This window comes from Fistularia commersonii, chromosome 16, assembly GCF_037954325.1.
Source record: "Fistularia commersonii isolate RoL2024-O1a breed Wild chromosome 16, RoL_Fcom_v1.0, whole genome shotgun sequence".
NCBI classification, from domain to species: Eukaryota; Metazoa; Chordata; class Actinopteri; order Syngnathiformes; family Fistulariidae; genus Fistularia; species Fistularia commersonii.
The window spans coordinates 7,319,749-7,337,283 of record NC_141299.1 but is presented as its reverse complement, the minus strand read 5'-3'; the positions used below and the strand labels follow the sequence as shown (position 1 = coordinate 7,337,283).

Sequence of the window (17,535 nt, the reverse complement as noted above, 5' to 3'; positions counted from 1 at the left end):
CATTATTTCATTTAAAATTTCCAGATGAGCAGGTTAAGCTGTCAAAAATCATGGAAGACAGGAATCATTTCCAGTGAAATATAATGAGTGGAGGATGAGAGCGGTATTAAATGAATACTAATGTACACTGCAAGTACTTCGGAGCTGACTAAATGCAAAAACCGAGTAAATGTACTTGGCAACTTTCCATTTCTGTACTCATGGTGGCACAGAAGATGGCCATTTTGGTGCATTGGGATGTTAGCTCATTCATTCATTTTCCTCTTTTTTAAAACAAATAGAACCTCTCCATTATACAGGACAGCACAGGGCTCTTTTGCTGTTCATCTCCTCTGAATACTGATTCATGCGCTATTTTGTAACACTGCCAGTGACAAGCAGGATGAGACCATATTCAGGAAAATGCGAGGAAAGACTTTACTTTTACTTGTACTTTCCACTCTGTTTTACAACACAAGACAAAATCAGGTAGGTCAAAAGATTTAGACACGAAAGACTGTCATAAACTCTATCGCAAGACGAAATTAATGAGAGATCACAAAACTACACCTCCCATTTACAAGGTTTCTTCCCCCTCCATGAAGCCTTTACACGAAGCAGAAATTAGTTCCCGACACAACTGTATCCCTCTCGAACACAAAAACAGGCACACAATATCCAAGATATGTATAATTGATGAGCACAGCAGTAGGGGGAATCATGAGAGGGACCAGAGAGCCATCTCATCAAAATTGGCATTCGGCCGACCTTTCCCAACAACATGAGCATATGTGTGTGTGTGTGTGTGTGTGTGTGTGTGCATGCACACACGCATGTGCATATGTGTGTGGGTGTGCTGGGCATTCTTGGACGGCAGGTGGCGGGCATGAGGACTCAGTTGTACCCTGTTGTCTGCAATGAGACCAGCCTTGGAAGAAAAGGTACTAAGAGAACAAGACAAGACAAAGTCAACTCTTCTGATGAGTGTGACTCAGCCATCACATCGTTCTCTCCATTAGCCTTATGCTTTAAAGAAACAAAATGATTGAATATTTGTCCTTTGAATTCAAAGATTTGCTTTTTTGTTTAAACATTTACCCCGCCATCATTTCTTAGTGACAGATGGTTTAATCTGTTAAAGGTCCCAGCTTGCCGATGGCATTTTCTATACATACACACAGTGTCATACACGCTTTGCAGCCTTGGGAGCCTAGCAGGGGGCAAAATATGGCAGTTTTTGTATTGTTGTGTGCATGTGTGTATCGTGTCATTCTCAGTGCCTGCAAGTGCATGCGATTGTGCCGCCAGTCAGTCTTCATTGCCTCCCTCGAAGATGAGTTGAGGGTGAAAGAGTAATAGCAGCAGGAGGAGGAGAAGGTACAGATGTGTGAACTGCATGATGCAGAGGTCTTATATGGAGGAGTGATTGCAATCCTGAATCTCACGCTGTGGACTAAAAAGAAATATCCTTGACTAATCTTGGCCAGAAGGTTGATTTTATTCAACTCATTACGCTATTAAAAGTAATAAACAGCAGTCCTTCGGTGACTAGAATGACTTCTAAGTTATCAGACCATCAATACATTTCCATTAATGTATGCGAGACAAGACATGTCATATCCATTCCTTCCATTTTTTTCCCCTCAATAAAATACAATGTGTGCACATTCCATTTGCAACAAGGCTTAATAATGTGAATTTCTCTGTGGATAAAATGAAGTTGAGTTGATGCAAGATCACACAAGTTAAGCAAAACATTTTCTGCTGATCAGGATGACAGCATTCATTACGATACTCAAAAATCTTGAACTTTTGGGATTACTTGTGGAAGACAAAGCCTCAGAAGAAGCTGACAATATAAAGTACTGTATCGTTTGGATTAATATTCTCACGGTGATTCTTTTCATTTTTACTTTCCACCCAGTCCAATAGAGGCAGTGATTTATTTAATTTCTGTTTGTGTGGTGTTTTACAAAAACAAAAGCAAATACAAAATTATTCTCTTGTTCTCTCTGACATTTTTATCAAATTTAAAATCTCACAATTTGGAAACATTCTATCCCTTAGTTATATAATTATAAATCCCAATCCAAAATTAGTTGGATGATTATAGGTGATTGCTGATCTAAAATATTTTGGGCTTTTTTATATGGCTGTATCCAACTCTTCTTGCAAACCACAACAACCCAATTGCCAAATGAGTCCATGTAGGTCAATCTTATGGAAAACCCTCTTCAATCTTGTCATCTTTTAAGAATCCCTCTAATTCATAGTAGGGGGCAGATATTTATTCAGGGAAGTGACAGAATGCTTATATTAATTGTCTGCAAGATCTAATCTGTGTCATATACCAATTTAAAGCAACTTAATAACTGAGATTATGCCCTTCACTCGCCTTACCAACAAATACGCACCATAAATGAATGTATCTTTAAAGCTGTTACCAGGATATGATTTTTTTCACAGATAAAGTTAAGTCCTTTTCAAGCTCAGTACCAATCTTTACACCCCCTGTCTTCATCTGGCTGTTCAGCACAAATCTCACATTAGCACATTCACAATTCACAAGACGATGCCAGCTACTGCATCTGGCTATATTTAGTATAAGTTGACTTATTCTCTTTCACTCTATAGTGAGAGGCTTATGGATTTTTCTCATGATGTCGGGAGCAACTTAGCTGGATTGTCAGATCAAACTCAGGAAAATGTATTTTAGAATAATGTAATTACAGTCTCTTAATATTTTTGATCAATCAATGGATAAATGGATAAATCCTCCATGACCCTCAGTAGGATAAGTGGTAGATAATGGATGACTGGATGGATGATCCAGGGTGAACCTCACCTCTGACCCAATGACAGTTGGGATAGGCTCCATCCCCTGAGACCTAAGTGCAGGATAGGAGGTAGTTAATGAATGGATGGATGGATAATTATAATAATTATAATACATTGATGATTATCAAAGTAGCAAAGTTCTATTACCTGAAAGGAAAATAGATTTTGTGTGTGTAGCTCCAAGGAAGGAATTCTATTATCAGTTTATCACAATCTTCAGATAGCTTTAGTTTGATCAGTGGGTTTTATGACTTAAATAAGCATTAAAAAAAATCTCCAGAATTAAATTCACCCTTGATCAAGCTTCCCCACCTCACCGCCCGAACCCCCAAGCCAATCATTTTATGCATATCTGATACTTCATCAGATTTCGAATGGTTAATGCTTTAAATTGTATTAATTAGGTAAATTTTTGATTCCAACATAGTGTGTGTGGTCTCCATGTTCTCCCCATGTGTATGTGGGTGTCCTCTGGGTTTTCCAGTTTACGTCAACGGTCCATAAACATGCAGTAGGATAATTGGAGACCTTAAATTGCCCACACTTGTGAATGACGGAGTGAATGGTTGTATGTCTCTATAGGTGACTCCGTGATTTAGTAGCAGCTGATCCAGGATGTAGTCCGCCTGTCTCTCTCTCTCACTCACCCTATAACAACTGGAAAAGACTTAAGTCAGCCGTAGCCCTGAGTGCATGATAAGCGGTATGGATGATGAATGTTTGACAAGGTTACGGAAATTATATTTATTCTGCTGTGAATTGATTAGGCATCTCTGTTAACCTACAAGCATTGAATCTAAAATCAAACTACAGAGAATAAACAGCAGATTGTTTGTAAATCACAGTTGAATGATAACAATAATCTTGCTTTTATTCATCAGTTGCATGATAACAAAGACAAATGGTGACACAAATGGTGATAATAGACTGTGTTATGGATTTGCAGTATTATATTTGCAGAAAGGTTTGCAAAAAAAAACTTCATCTAAAGAGCCTACATTTGGAACAGTTCATTACCCAGCTGGATTATTACAGCCTCCGTCACACTGCTGCCAGATTTTGGGATAGAAAAAAATGCGAGGAGATACCAGAAGAGCTTTATCTTTACACTTTAAAATGACAAGGAAAAAGATAAAAAGTTGCAGACAACTCAGTTATTGTGGATGCAGATAAATGCCAGAAAAACAGTCTCCTTGAAGGTTATTACAATACATCATTTCATGTGTTGTTTGTCTTGGGTTCGATGCTTTATACTAATATGACTTAGTGTACTTGACCAAATGAGAGGTTTGTAAGTTGAGTTTCAGTGTACTGTGCTTTACTACAACTTATCAAATAAAACAACTGGAAGCCAGTTTATCAATCATTACCTATGTGTCAATCATCAAAATGGTCGGAGGTACGGTGTATATTTGGATGGTGCAGTCGATTTGAAGACACAGGGGGCTCAGTGGAGGACTTGTGGAGGCAGCAGCTCACAAAAATAGAGGGTATCATTATTTGAAATCCTTGCAGTGTAATATCATTATCTGTTGCCCTCTGTTTTTCCACATGCAGCAATAAAAGCGTAAATACAATGGGAAGATGATGTAATACACAAACCACCCACCAGTTTTCAGACCGAGCAGCATATGTACGTCACAATAAAGTGGTTCTGTCTCATAAAAACTATCATCAGAAGTATTGCCCATTGTTGACATTTTCACTGCCACCCACACTGTTGGTCTACAGTCACCATGGCAAAGCTATTTCAAGTCCATTGATAGACAGAAGAATTTGAAAAACAGTACTTGCCTACCCAACTGTCTGCCTGGTTAATAGCACAGCAATTATGAGACAAGACTTGCAAATAATGGAAAATTCAATACGTTAAGTAGATTCCCTAAAAGGTAAAAGCCCATCGACCAATTTTGTTTTTCTTTTATTCATCGATGAAACGCGTTTCTACGACCCATTCACTTCTCTCCAGGGGTTTATTCAGCTCAGTCTATCAAAACATTTAGTCCCTCTCTGCTTGACCAGGTTGCTGTCACCATTAAGCTGCTGTACCACAGATTGCAGGGGAGTCTGGCCTTAGCAACGGGCTAGAAAAGCATCCAGGAGGTAACCTCCCCGACATTTCGACTGTCTCATCATAGATTAGACTGTGTCCTGGTTTGAGGAAAATGTCAGAAGGCAAAGAAAACACAACTGCTCATTTGATCTGGAGTTTATTTTGAAGGTCATTCCTTACACCAAGAGTAATTTTTCGTTTTGTCGGACAAATTAGGTTCCTGTGGCTCTATTGTCAATGGTCCACTCCTCCTCCAGGACTGAAATGCTTCTCTGTGCAGTGAATTCTGTTAAAAGGCAGAGTTTTCTATTACATTATTATCCGTCAAGAATCAAATTTAGTTTGTCATAGTTCAATCCATGTTGCAAACTGAAAGGTAAACAGCAAAAGAAAGCTACGAGAATGACGAGACCTTTGCAGAATCACAATTCAGCCGGTGTTACCAGTGGGAAGCAAAACAGAACTACAATCAGGGCTCAGCAGAGCGAGTCAGTGAATCCAATTACTCAAAAGTGGCAAAGCCTCCCTGGCTGCAGAACAGTCACTAACACTCAGATGTTCAAATGGTCACAAATATACAAAAAGACCCACACATTGGAAGCACAGTACCTTGTGACACAAACAAAGCACCACCATGCAGAGCCAGACAATTGCATTTATACAAGGTACAGGACATCCAAATTTACAATTTCTGTCGAGGTGACTCAAACCTTTCATGATTTTCCTGTTGCGCGTTCTACTTCAGATTTAACTATGTACCACGGGGGGGTTGCCAATAGATGAGAAGCATATATTTTTAAATTTGAAAAAAGATGACAGTCTAATGAAAAAATCCCCAGATTTAACATGACTGCCAACAGATGACGGACATCTCAGTCTGACAGGAAACATCCTTCGATAGGGTGTTGCTGAGGATGGTTTCTATGGCAACTGGCACAAAAACAGTATGATTGACAAGCTTAAATAGCTGCAAGAAAAGAGGCGGCAAGGAAACCACCCTCTCTTGATTTTATTATCGGTTCGCTCAATTCTTTTGTTTTCCATTCCCTCCTCTCTCCATTTTGGTCTCTCTGCATCTTTCACTGTCTCCCAATATTGATTTTTCTGTGGAGAAAACACAAGGCAAGAAGCGAGCGGGCACTGTTCCCATTCTGTCACCCTGAGAGCAATTTGATTTTTTGCAGCAGTCTTCAGAACACCATTTGACCCCCTGTCAGCAAGACACCAACAAGGTTCAGGAGAAAAATACAGTAAAAATAAAAATGTAATATGTGAAGAAGTTCATGTGTAGGCAGAGCCTTCGTTCTGAGAAATGATTATAACGTCTACATTTTATCCAGTCATTTTGTCACTTTGTGTAGCTCTATTGAGTCAACACTTTCATTTACAGATCAATAATTTATTTCAATCCCAGCAGGCATCCAGTTGGAAAAAAAAAGTTGTTTAGATGTGGACCTTGGGTAGATTTATGAGGTCAGAGCATCTTATTTAAGTTTAATTCAATTTATTTATCTAAGTAGAGCTGTTGCAGTCAAATGAACTGACTGTAGATGTTTTGATGGTTGGTGGAAACCAGAGCCCCAAAAGAGATCCACACAGGGTTTTATGAGAGAGGCAGACTTCATAACGGGCCGACTCCAATGGGAATCCACCCAAAACCTTAACATGATAGGACAATCCTAATCCCTGAGATTGAGTAAATTAATGACAGTTGACACTAAGATTCTGTCTTTTTTTGATTCTTTATTTGTTTGTATGTTTGTTCTTTTGTTAGCTGACTAAAATCGGATTTCAAATCCATTTGGCTAGTGTTTTAACCTAACTTTATTCTGACATGTATTTTTTTTTCATCAGCCTGTTTTGTGTGTTTCCACTATTTAATAGACCCTTTTCTTGTGTTATAATGGGCTATTTACTAATGTTGTGTTGCATTCACAACTTGTAAACATGGTTCAAAAGCCAATATTTGAGGAAAAGCATGTGTAACTTGTTGTCAAATTCCAACATTGGCCTCTGAAATTTAGGACTCCACTTTTTATGTCAAAATAATACCTTCTTTTAATGTTAAGGATGCCAACCAAAAAGTAGCAAATGTATTATATGAAAGTACCTCAGAGGATATGATAGTCATATTTCACTGTTTATACAGTAGTTTACTTAGGCAAAGAGAAGCAATTTCTCTTTATCACCTCAGATAACGCGTGACCTTGTCCAAGGGCTTGGAGACACGGATAATCACAAAAAATACCAATGTCACAGCATTAATAAATAGAAAAAAATAAATCTTTAAGCTGCGAATGTGTTGCTGAATATCGACGATTCTGTCATCGCTCTCCAGACAGAATCTGAGGGATTCCTCCAGTTTGCTAATGAAAGACAATAATAAATCCTGGGGCTCGTGTGCAAAACCCAGCCGGGTAGTTACAATAATCAATATTTTACAATAAACAGAGTCCTGGAATCAATACAGGGAAGCATGTCTTGTTTTAGAGGAAGAGGCCTTTCATAGAGTATTTTTTTTTATAGTCATAAACACTATAAATCAGGAAAGAGTCCACTTTTCGCCATTTTTCGCACAACTTGAGCTCAGAAAACCAAACCATAGTCTTTAAGTTTTAGTTTTCTGAGATGAATTTGTAGCATAGAGCCAGGCACAGAAGTAATCATACCTTTTTTTTTTTTTAAACCTACTCCACTCTCATCCACAGAGACATAAAGAGAAAGATTCACACACCAAATGTCTCTCTTTGTCCTGTCTTTGTTTTTTCTCTCTTCTACTCATAAGCTAATGTAGCCAGGCAATGACAATATTCAACAATGGCTAATGCACAATAACAATGCGTAGTACATTAAAGAGTGTCTGGATATCAAATTCAAATCAAAAATTCAAAACTTTAATATTTACCCTGAGGGGGGGGCAATTACTGCAATCATATCAACACAGCATGAAACAACCGCAAAGACACTTACAGACAAATTGACCTGCCCTCAAACTGGGAATATGCTCAGTCAATCTGACATATTCACCTATTGTGTAATTCATATAATTTAACAGAAAAAAATATTGCAATGAACTTTTAGGGTAAGCTGTTTGTTATGCCAAATTTTGATCAATATCAATACAGTTTGATCTTAATGAAAAGCAATAATGAATATCATGGGCTCAAATCTTGAGAGCTAACATCACTGGAACTGAAACTCTTGCAGATGTATCAGACAGAAGAGTGACAGTTGCTAAGTATGCAATTAAAACCAAATTACAGTCTGAAATCTTCTTTTCATCTTCTTTTAATCATTAAAAGAAGATTAATTTAATCACCGCTTTGTTTTCCCTCATTTATTCTAAATTTCAATTCAGTTCAAAACATCTTTTTCATTATCCTTTATTCCCCACTGTATTAAAACCCATCAAACTTGATAAAAGTCAATGAAAATCTTCTTTGAAATAATATCCGAGTGCTCAGTGTTTTGGTGGCTGCATGTAGAATGGAGGTGCTGCAGCTCATACTTTAGTTGGAAGTGAAGGTCATTCCAAAGTAATGGGGGTCAATTTAAGACACCAGAATTAAACGATAAAGTATAAGATGATATGGAAATCAAAGTAACTGAAATAATTTATAAAAAGTTTTTTTTAACCAGCACAATAATTAGAAGTTTTTAATGAGGCTCACAGTGAACCTGACAAATTAAATAATAACCTGTGTCTAATATTAGGGCTTGATTTCAGTGAATCATATTAATGTCCCTGTTGTTTCTAATAGTTTGGATTCAAATCATATCATGTCACACACCGTTCTGCTCACAATTCTATATATAACAGCACTGACTACTTTTGTAGCATGACGTATGTATGTTCGTGCGTATGTATGTGTGTGTGTGTGTGTGTGTGTGTGTGTGTGTGTGTGTGTGTGTGTGTGTGGGAGAGAGAGACAGAGAGAGAGAGAGAGACAGAGAGAGAGAAATAATGAACTGGCCTCAAAGTAAAACATAAATATCATTAAAAACATGGGTTTTTATATGAAATACTTGTTTCGCTCTCTCAGGCAGTTACCTGTTATCCTTGCATTTACTCCTTGTCATTGTAAGCCGTTGTATGTGTCCAAAGAGGATTTATGGCCCCGCTGTTTAATGGACTGTGGATTCAATTCCCAGGTTAAGACAGCTGTGAGTCTTTGCAAACCAGAACTCTTTTTAGATGACTCTAATAATTCTTTCCAATTTTAATCAAAAATAGCTTTCTAATATACTGCATAAGGATGGAATTTGACTGATGTCAGACTCTCACTCCCCCTCAAGTCTGTGGCACCACACATTTCAACAACTGTTATTTGAAGGACAACTCACCATCTCTCCTGATCAGGGAAAACCCAGAGGGTAAATAAACAAACTCTCACTGAATTTTTCATCTCTACAAAGTGTTTGACCTTTTCACTCTGCTGTCATCTTTGCTCATACTGCCTTGTGATGAAACAACTCAAGATTGAATGTAAAATGTCTTTTTCAATCACCCACGTTCTATGGCTGCTTTGATAAAATTGAATGTTTCCAAACAATTTTAACCTAAACGGTTAAAAGACCTGAATATCATCTCCTCAGCTCGATGAGGAAGTGATGGAGCCATTGATTAATCTGCCAATTTCTGCATGACGATTTGAGCAGCATTGACACAGTTACAAAGCGGTGAACTATAAATCACAGACAGCTAAGTACAGACTTAAACAGAAACTTATTTCTGTTTACTCGACCTATTTCTGTGTTCAACCACCATGTATTGACCAAAAGTGGTTGGATCCTTTGTTCCAAGGATCGACTCTCACATGTTGAATAAATACGATATTTTAGAAGGGAAGTTTCTTGGTATTTTGAGTGCAAATACTGTGACAAGACTGTGTGACAGGGTCAGTTCTCAAACTTACCTTATCAACCTAAAATATCATTATTGTTAAATAATGACATTTTAGATAAAAACCCATTTCTTGAGACTGTGTTCAACTCATTAGTTATTATTTTCCAGCTTTGCTAGTGGTGCCCTGAACGAAGGTTGGTATCATTATTGAGTTAATGATATTCCAAGAACTTTGATAACTAACACTCATCATTGATAATTCTTAGTTATTACTAATACAATTTAGTTACTATTTACTAATTAGTTATTTCTAACTAATTCTAGCACCACTCACTGCGCCTCAAATGGTGCCCCGTGTGAGGCTAGAGCAGAAGAGTGCACAACACATGCAAATATACAGCGCCAAAGCAGTTGTTACCAATAATCGATTTTAAATACACACATTTTTCCTTTGTTAAAATGACTTAATTTCTTACATGCACACAGTCTTTTATTTTATCTTGCTTTCGAAAATCATGTGTTGAAGCTGTGGACCCATGATTTGATATCAATAATTACAGTAGTTTATCTGGTAATATTACAAATTTAACTGTTCCTTCATATGTGTGTGTTTGTTTATGTTATGTAAAATCCTTTCAAAGCCCATTATAACATGGACCTAATGAGGAGGACTCAATCTTGGCTCAGCATTTTCTCAAATTGATTTTTTTGTGCTTTTATCACCAAAGAGGTCTGCCTGGCTACCTCTTTAAAACAGAACCACCAGGGACATTCCACCTTGGGGTGGGCAGAAAAAGCAAATCAAAAGATTTCCAAAATTTAAAAATAAAGATGAAAGTTTGATAAACATGTTGGAAACCTCCTGCTTGGTGTGCTTTGGGAATTTGTCAATAACATAAAAGTGTCTCAATTTCCTTTCATATTCCGCATTTCAGTGAAGTTGTTTATAATTATAATTTATCCTTTATTAACCCCCGTACGGAAATTCGTTCTCTGCAATTAACCCATCACGGCTCACAGATCATTAACCCATCACGCAGTAGGCTGCCGTCCACCAGCGCCAGGGGAACAGTTAGGAGTTCAGTGTCTTGCTCAACAACACTTCGACGCACTAGGAGGAGCCGGGAATGTTCAGTTCCGAAGACAATTGCTCTACTTCCTGTGCCACGGCGCCCCCAGCTGCTGCACATCTTTCCGTCACTCCTCCTCTGACGAACAGCTAAGTCAAACAATTACAATGCTGCAATGCTTCAAATACGGCCCAGAAAAAATAAATTAAAATGTGGGGAGCACCTGAGATCCCGCAGGTTGAAAACAATATCCTAGATGAGAAATTCATGTAAGGAACACACAAGGGTTGCACAGAGATGACCCGACCCAAGTTATCTTTAATTATACAAAAGCCAACCAATATGGATGGAAAAAATGGTGTAGAAAATTGTGAAAAGACAATAAATGTCCATCTTTTATAGAGAGTATACAAAAATTATTACAAGAAAATTATTTGTATCACAAAATGAAGAAGGAACTTAGCCAGGCTTGAAGAGTCTGACACAGATCCAGGGTGTCCAGAAGGAGGGAACACAGCTTCATTCATTTTTCTTGTCTGCCTTTGCTTTTCTTTTTGGCACCTGGTCTTTTTAAGTCAATGAGGATAAAGCCACCTACGGTGCACCAGATGCTAGACTCAATACATATACATAATTGAAAAATTAAGAATTTGGACACCAGAGCAGAATTGTGTTTGTCACCATGCTTTCACAAACCCCAACATCCAATATCAACAGCGGGTTGGGTCCCAAATGAGTTCTTTATAGGTGCATGTTTGTGATTCACCAGTGGAGAATATTGGCGCCATTCATCAATGAAGTGCCTCTCTCCTCACATGAACGGGGTACTGACAGAACAAGTTCTGTATAAATGCACTTTGGGCATTGTGGCTCTTTCATTTTTTTTATCTTCTGTTATCAGCATACAGCACTGCAAATTGAAATAAGGATAAGAACAAATATTCCCAGTGAGATCATAGCAGCCAATGAAGGCATTGGTCCTTATCCTGCTTCCCCGCTTTAAAATAGTAATTAACAGGGGGAGCAAAATTATGGCCCCCGACACAGCCTGGAAGACAAAGAACTCTTACATTCTTTCTCCCTCAGTGACTCCATTGCCTGCCCCTATCATTACATTTGCCTAGAAATAAAACCCTATGCTGTCACACAGGAAAAAACAGGGCTGGAAACATGGCAATAGGAAGCAGGGACTTGAATGGAAAAAGTCAAATTAAAGGAATGCCAATTAAAGCAATTGGCATAATTTGCCCAAACTAAGCAGGTTAAAACAAACCAGTTTGACAGACCAACAAGAAGGCAGATATTGGCTGGTTACATGAAAATGTCTCACAACAGGCTTCCATTTCTTTTGAATGTTCACCTTTTTTCCCCATACAGTATATCTCAGGTGCCCAGAGCAAAAGGTGACGGGTTATTCAAAGAGGTGGAACATTCATCTCTGTCACATTTTAGAAAGAGGGGAAAGAAGCCCCAGAAACAGTGAGAGAAATGTAAAAGTGCATAATTTCAAGCCATTGACAGGCAAAAATGCATATACTATGTTGCTTGCCTTGATTAAATAGTTGTATTGCCCGATTTAATAGTATTACAATAAATAAATAACTAAAAAGGAAAATGAAGAAAAGCAATAATTTTTTTTCTCTTTCAGTCTTATGAGAATATTTAAAAGATGTGTAATGAATACAAATTTACTGATCAAGGTAAAATGAAGACTTGGCCAGCAAAATAACTAGATGTCCCCATAAAAGGCTAGTAGTTCCACCTCACTTAACCCCTTCAAACCATCAGCTGCCTTACATAGCAGTTAGGAACCGCGCCCAAAACAAATCTAAATCATCTCCAGCTCAGGACAAACCTGTCTTTGGCCTCATTCTGTATTTACCATAATTTTATGTTTAAAAGAATGACTGGTGCATACAAATACATTGCATAATGGGTGCCACAAGAGATTAAGAAAAACATGCATTAACTTAATAGGTTTCATTTGCCTCTGGTAGATGCATTACAGTTTCTGTAATTACATCAGATCATTAAACAGTCTTATCAACATGGTGTCTCAAGGCTAATATTATTTCAGCAGAGGGGAATGTATGTGTTTCATATGAATCCTGGAGTGCCAGAAAATAATCACAATCTCTCCCCCCCTCCATGAGCTGCCACCTTACCATGGTGGAGGGGTTTACACGTCCCACTGATCCTGGGTGCTATGTTGACGGGGGCTTTATGCCCCTAAAAAGGTCACCCAAGGCAAAGAGGTTCCAGGTGAGGGACCAGACAAAGTGTGGCTCAGAAGACCCCTCATGATGAAGACAATCATTGGATCCAGTTTTACCTTGCCCGGACATGGGTCAACGGGGAGCCAGGCCCGGGGCTCGTTGGCAAGGGCCAAGTGGCCGGGCAGAGCTCGAAGGAACGACACAGGTCCCTCTTCCCCTGGGCTCACCACCCAAAGGAAGGGCCAAGGGGGCCGGAACGGACCACTTCATCTGAATCCGAGCTGTGCTTTGTTATTGGACTTCTGTGCTTGTAATGGATTTTCCGTAACAAACACCATGTTCAGGCATCAAGGTGTTCATATGTGCACTCGGCATCAAAACACCTTAGGCCACAGTTCTTTGATCGACCTTGTGGTCGTATCATTGGACTTGCGGCCGCATGTCCTGGACACTTGGGTGAAGAGAGGGGCGGAGTTGTCAAATGATCACCACCTGGTGGTGAGCTGGCTCCGATGGTGGTCGGATGCCGGTCAGACCTGGCAGGCCCAAATGTAATGTGAGGGTCTGCTGGGAATGTCTAGCAGAGTCTCCTGTCAGAAGGGGTTTGCCATCTCTGGCAGGGCTACAACCACATCCCAAGGGAAGCAGGGGACATTGAGTCCAAATGGGCCATGTCCTGGCTGACACGCCTCTGCTGCATTGTGTGGATGTCGGGGACAGTGCTGGGCCTCCAGATCGGGCTGGCGATCCCCCTTTTTAAAAAGGGATACACTTGTATCCCACTTGTATCGCGTATACAAGCGGCCAAAATAAGTTTTCTCTACAGGGTGTTCGGACTCTCCCTCAGAGATAGGGTGAGAAGTTCGGCCATCCAGGAGGAGCTCGGAGTAGAGCTGCTGCTCCTCCACATAGAGAGGAGTCAGATGAGGTAGCTCGGGCATCTGGTCAGGATGCCTCCTGGACGGCTCCCGGGGGAGGTATTCCAGGCACATCCATCTGGGAGGAGACCACAGGGAAGATCCAGGACACGCTGGTGTCTCCAGGCTGACCTGGGAATGCATTGGGGTCTCCCCAGAAGAGCTGGACCCTGTGGCGGGGGAGAAGTGGGCTGGACCTCACTGCTCCAGCTGGACAATACATATATATATATATATATATATATATATATATATATATGATTTTTTTGGGGGGGGGGGTCATGGTTTGTTAATTAACATAAACCAGGACTGTTTAATCCTTACTTATATATCTAATTTACTTGTTTTTTTTTGTGTAATTAATGGCCAGTTGAGTTTGCAGTATCTTTCCTGTTCCTGTTATTTCTCTCTATGTGTTCATTTTTCACTTCCTGTTTTACTTTGGATCAACCCATGTGTCATGTCTTTTTTCATTTCCTACCTTTTCTCTCTGATGTGTATGGCCTCCTCATTGTAATGTGATGTAATCCTATCAGCATTGCCTGTTCCTGCCATGTACCTCCCTCCTTGCAGCCATGTGTATTTCTACATTTTTGTATTGTACAATCAGTTCCATTTTCATTTTAGCCTTTCCTGGTATGTCAGTCCATATGACATCGTGGCTTTAAGACATTTGTTTCCCTTCTGCTCAGTCACAGCTGTTTTAATAATTGTATTTCCCAGAAAGTCAAGACATTTTCTTATTTGCTCCCCAAAGCACTTTTCTCAAAAATGTTTCCAAACTGGTCTTTAACTTTCTCTTCTAGGTTACCATAGTAAATATTTTAATTGTCTTTGATTTTCTTTAATCTCAACCTGGACCTACAATTCCTTCATTCCCTTTATCACTTATCCTGAGTTCAGGGTAACAGGGGTCACTGGGTTCACTGTCCACTGTGGATTAGTCCCCAGTCAATGACAGGGCTTCATCTATACATCTGGGCAATTCAGGGTTTTCAAAGAGTCTCTTTTTTCGGACTGTGGGAGGAAACCCACACAGACAGAGGGAGAAATTGCAACCTCCAAACAATAAGGTCCCCTGGACAAGGGACCTTCTTGCTGTGAGGCAAAAAGACTAACCAATGTGGCACCCTAAAATCAATATGAAGTCAATTAGAAATACTGTATACCTCTGTATGTGCATATGTATACATATTATTTGGGGCTTGAAATGACAGCCAGCATGTCTGTGACAAACAGTGGCAAATTCACTACAGTCATGGGAAGGTGGGGGGTGAGGGGGGATGACAAGGGACAAAGTCTCTTGGGTGACAGCTCATCCTTGAGTTGTACCAGTTCAGATGACAGTAATTGCATTTGCAATTCAAAGTAAAATGGATTACTAATCGACAGAATAATATGTCAAATGAAAAATGTCTGAAGTTCCAGTCAAAGCAATTTTGCTGATGAATACATGCGTAGCTGTCTTCACACAACCTCTGTACTCCTGTGAAGCTCAGTGACAGCATATCTGATCTACAGTAAAGTACAGGGAAGTAAAGCAAAGTGGCCAGAGTAAAGAGCAACAAGAACACAAATTCTAAACTCAGTCAGGAGAAAAAGACCAGGAAGGCTTACTAATGCTGCAGATGAATGTGATTTATCTATTTGTTTTTTTGTGCTTGTCACCATGTTGATATTTAACATTTATTTGGTGCAGTTAAACAGTGTCCCACAAAAAATTTACTTGAATCAGTGTAAAGTCTCTGAAATGCATAACAAACAACCCTTTGCCATCAAAAGCCTATCTACTAAATTAAAATTGTCCAACCCTCTCCTCAAGTGATAGAGTGAAAAGTGACGTATTTGTATGTTTTTCTTTGCTCTCAATGATTATAATGCCTAATAGACCAAAATGCTAAGGACTATTTGATTCTTTTCCTGTGTGTAGATAATATCCAATGTTCATATGTACTTTGTGTGGCAAGCAGTGAGGACATCACTTACCTTTACTTCAGTGTGTTTACATGATAAAAGGGCAAACACTGACATCAAGTGCATCACAAATACCTTCATAAAAATTCTTCCTGACACACTGGAAGTACTAGCAGCACCAAAGAACTTAACAGAGGCAGAGACACTTGAATAATCTTTAGCTGAATAACCACTTGATATGATAGTAAATCATGGTCAGTCATGTAGGGAGCCATTAGGGATGAAACCTAATTAAATTGCTAATTTAATAAGTTCTCATGTTTGTAATTCAATTAAAGGCTTCGATGGGGTGGAAAATAGTGAAAAACACTGGGAGTTTGTGGAGATGAACCAGTATTTCTGTGTGATATCATCTTCATGATGAAGTAGAAATTTGCATGTGAATGAACTTCAATAATTGATATCTTTCATTTTTTCCACACTCTCCTCATTATCTTTTAAAAGCTTGTTCCAGTTCAAACGAACAGTGATGAATGCACACAATAATCTGCATAAGAGAAGCCAGGATGTTCCTCTCTGTGTTCCCTCGATTATTTTCCCTGTCGCTCCCAGCACTGTGCATTTGTGTCCGTAAAACAACAGGACACAACGAAACAGGATGTGAGAAGGACAGCTGCCTACCTGAGGTAGCGCAGTGGTTCTATGGTCTCAGCCTCTGCCTCAGCTGAGCTGTGGTTCATCTTGTCCATCTGTTTTCACCCAGTAAGATGAAAAGGAGAAAGGAGGAGCTGTGCCTCTTTTAAGAATACCTTTCCACTCTTTTGTCTTGATTCTACTACGGTGACTGCAGCATCTGCCTCTTTACCTGGAAAGACTGAACCTAGATAGTAAACCTAAAGGAGCTTCCAACTCACCCACTTCTCTTGATTGGCTCAAATGGAGGAATATAATCACTGGCTGCCAACTGTCTAAATCTTGCCTCTGTATCTCTACTGCTCTCCTCTCTGCCTCTTCCCCACTGTGGCCCCGGCTTATTCTCTGATCAAACCAGCTGAGTGTGTATCAGCAGTGCTGCCCTGGAAAGCTAGCCAATTAAGAATCAGGAGCCATCCTGCTTGCCTGCTGATTGGCTTAGAGCGCTGCAATCATAGCTGCTCAGTCAACCAGGGTGCAACCCCCCCCTCAAATTCACACATACTCCTTGGTGGCAAAGGATCCCTTGATGAAGAATCTAGAGCAGGCATCAGATGGAGGAACTCCTTGACTGCTCGCTGAATAACAAAGAGTAATTCCAGAATATAAATAAATTAAGCTGTGATAGCACTATTGTAAGCTACCCGAGAAGGTAGATGGCGGCCGTTTTCAGATTACATAAAATGGATACATAAAATGGATGGACCATAGAGCATGCAGCTTTTACATGCACGGATTTGTCAACCATAAGCATGTGAAATGTTGTTTCAAATCTAAATAAATGCACAAAGATGTGTATCACGAGGTGAACCTGCTATTGCCAAGGAATGAGGCCCTGAATGGGTTGTGGAAACTAAACAATAGTTCTCCTTCTTCTGTTAAGGCCTTAATGCCCCTTTCTCTAGTATGGAAAAAAAATCTCCAGTTATTATGGCTCAGTTGACAGGCTTAGAATGGGGGCATAAAAGGTGAATTTGCCTTTTTGTTGAATATAAAAGGATCAGTCTAG

At 39.5% G+C, this 17,535-nt stretch overlaps 1 protein-coding gene across 1 annotated transcript in view; it reads right to left on the bottom strand.

Annotated features, from left to right (window-relative positions):
• Window positions 1-16,861, bottom strand: part of yjefn3 (YjeF N-terminal domain containing 3) — a 35,890-nt gene extending 19,029 nt beyond the window's left edge. The window contains exon 1 of the mRNA XM_086162105.1: window positions 16,515-16,861. Within this exon, the coding sequence (XP_086018231.1) occupies window positions 16,515-16,582 (68 nt within the window). The 5' untranslated portion in view covers window positions 16,583-16,861. The remainder of the gene's footprint in view (window positions 1-16,514) is intronic.
• Window positions 16,862-17,535: the final 674 nt, after the last annotated feature.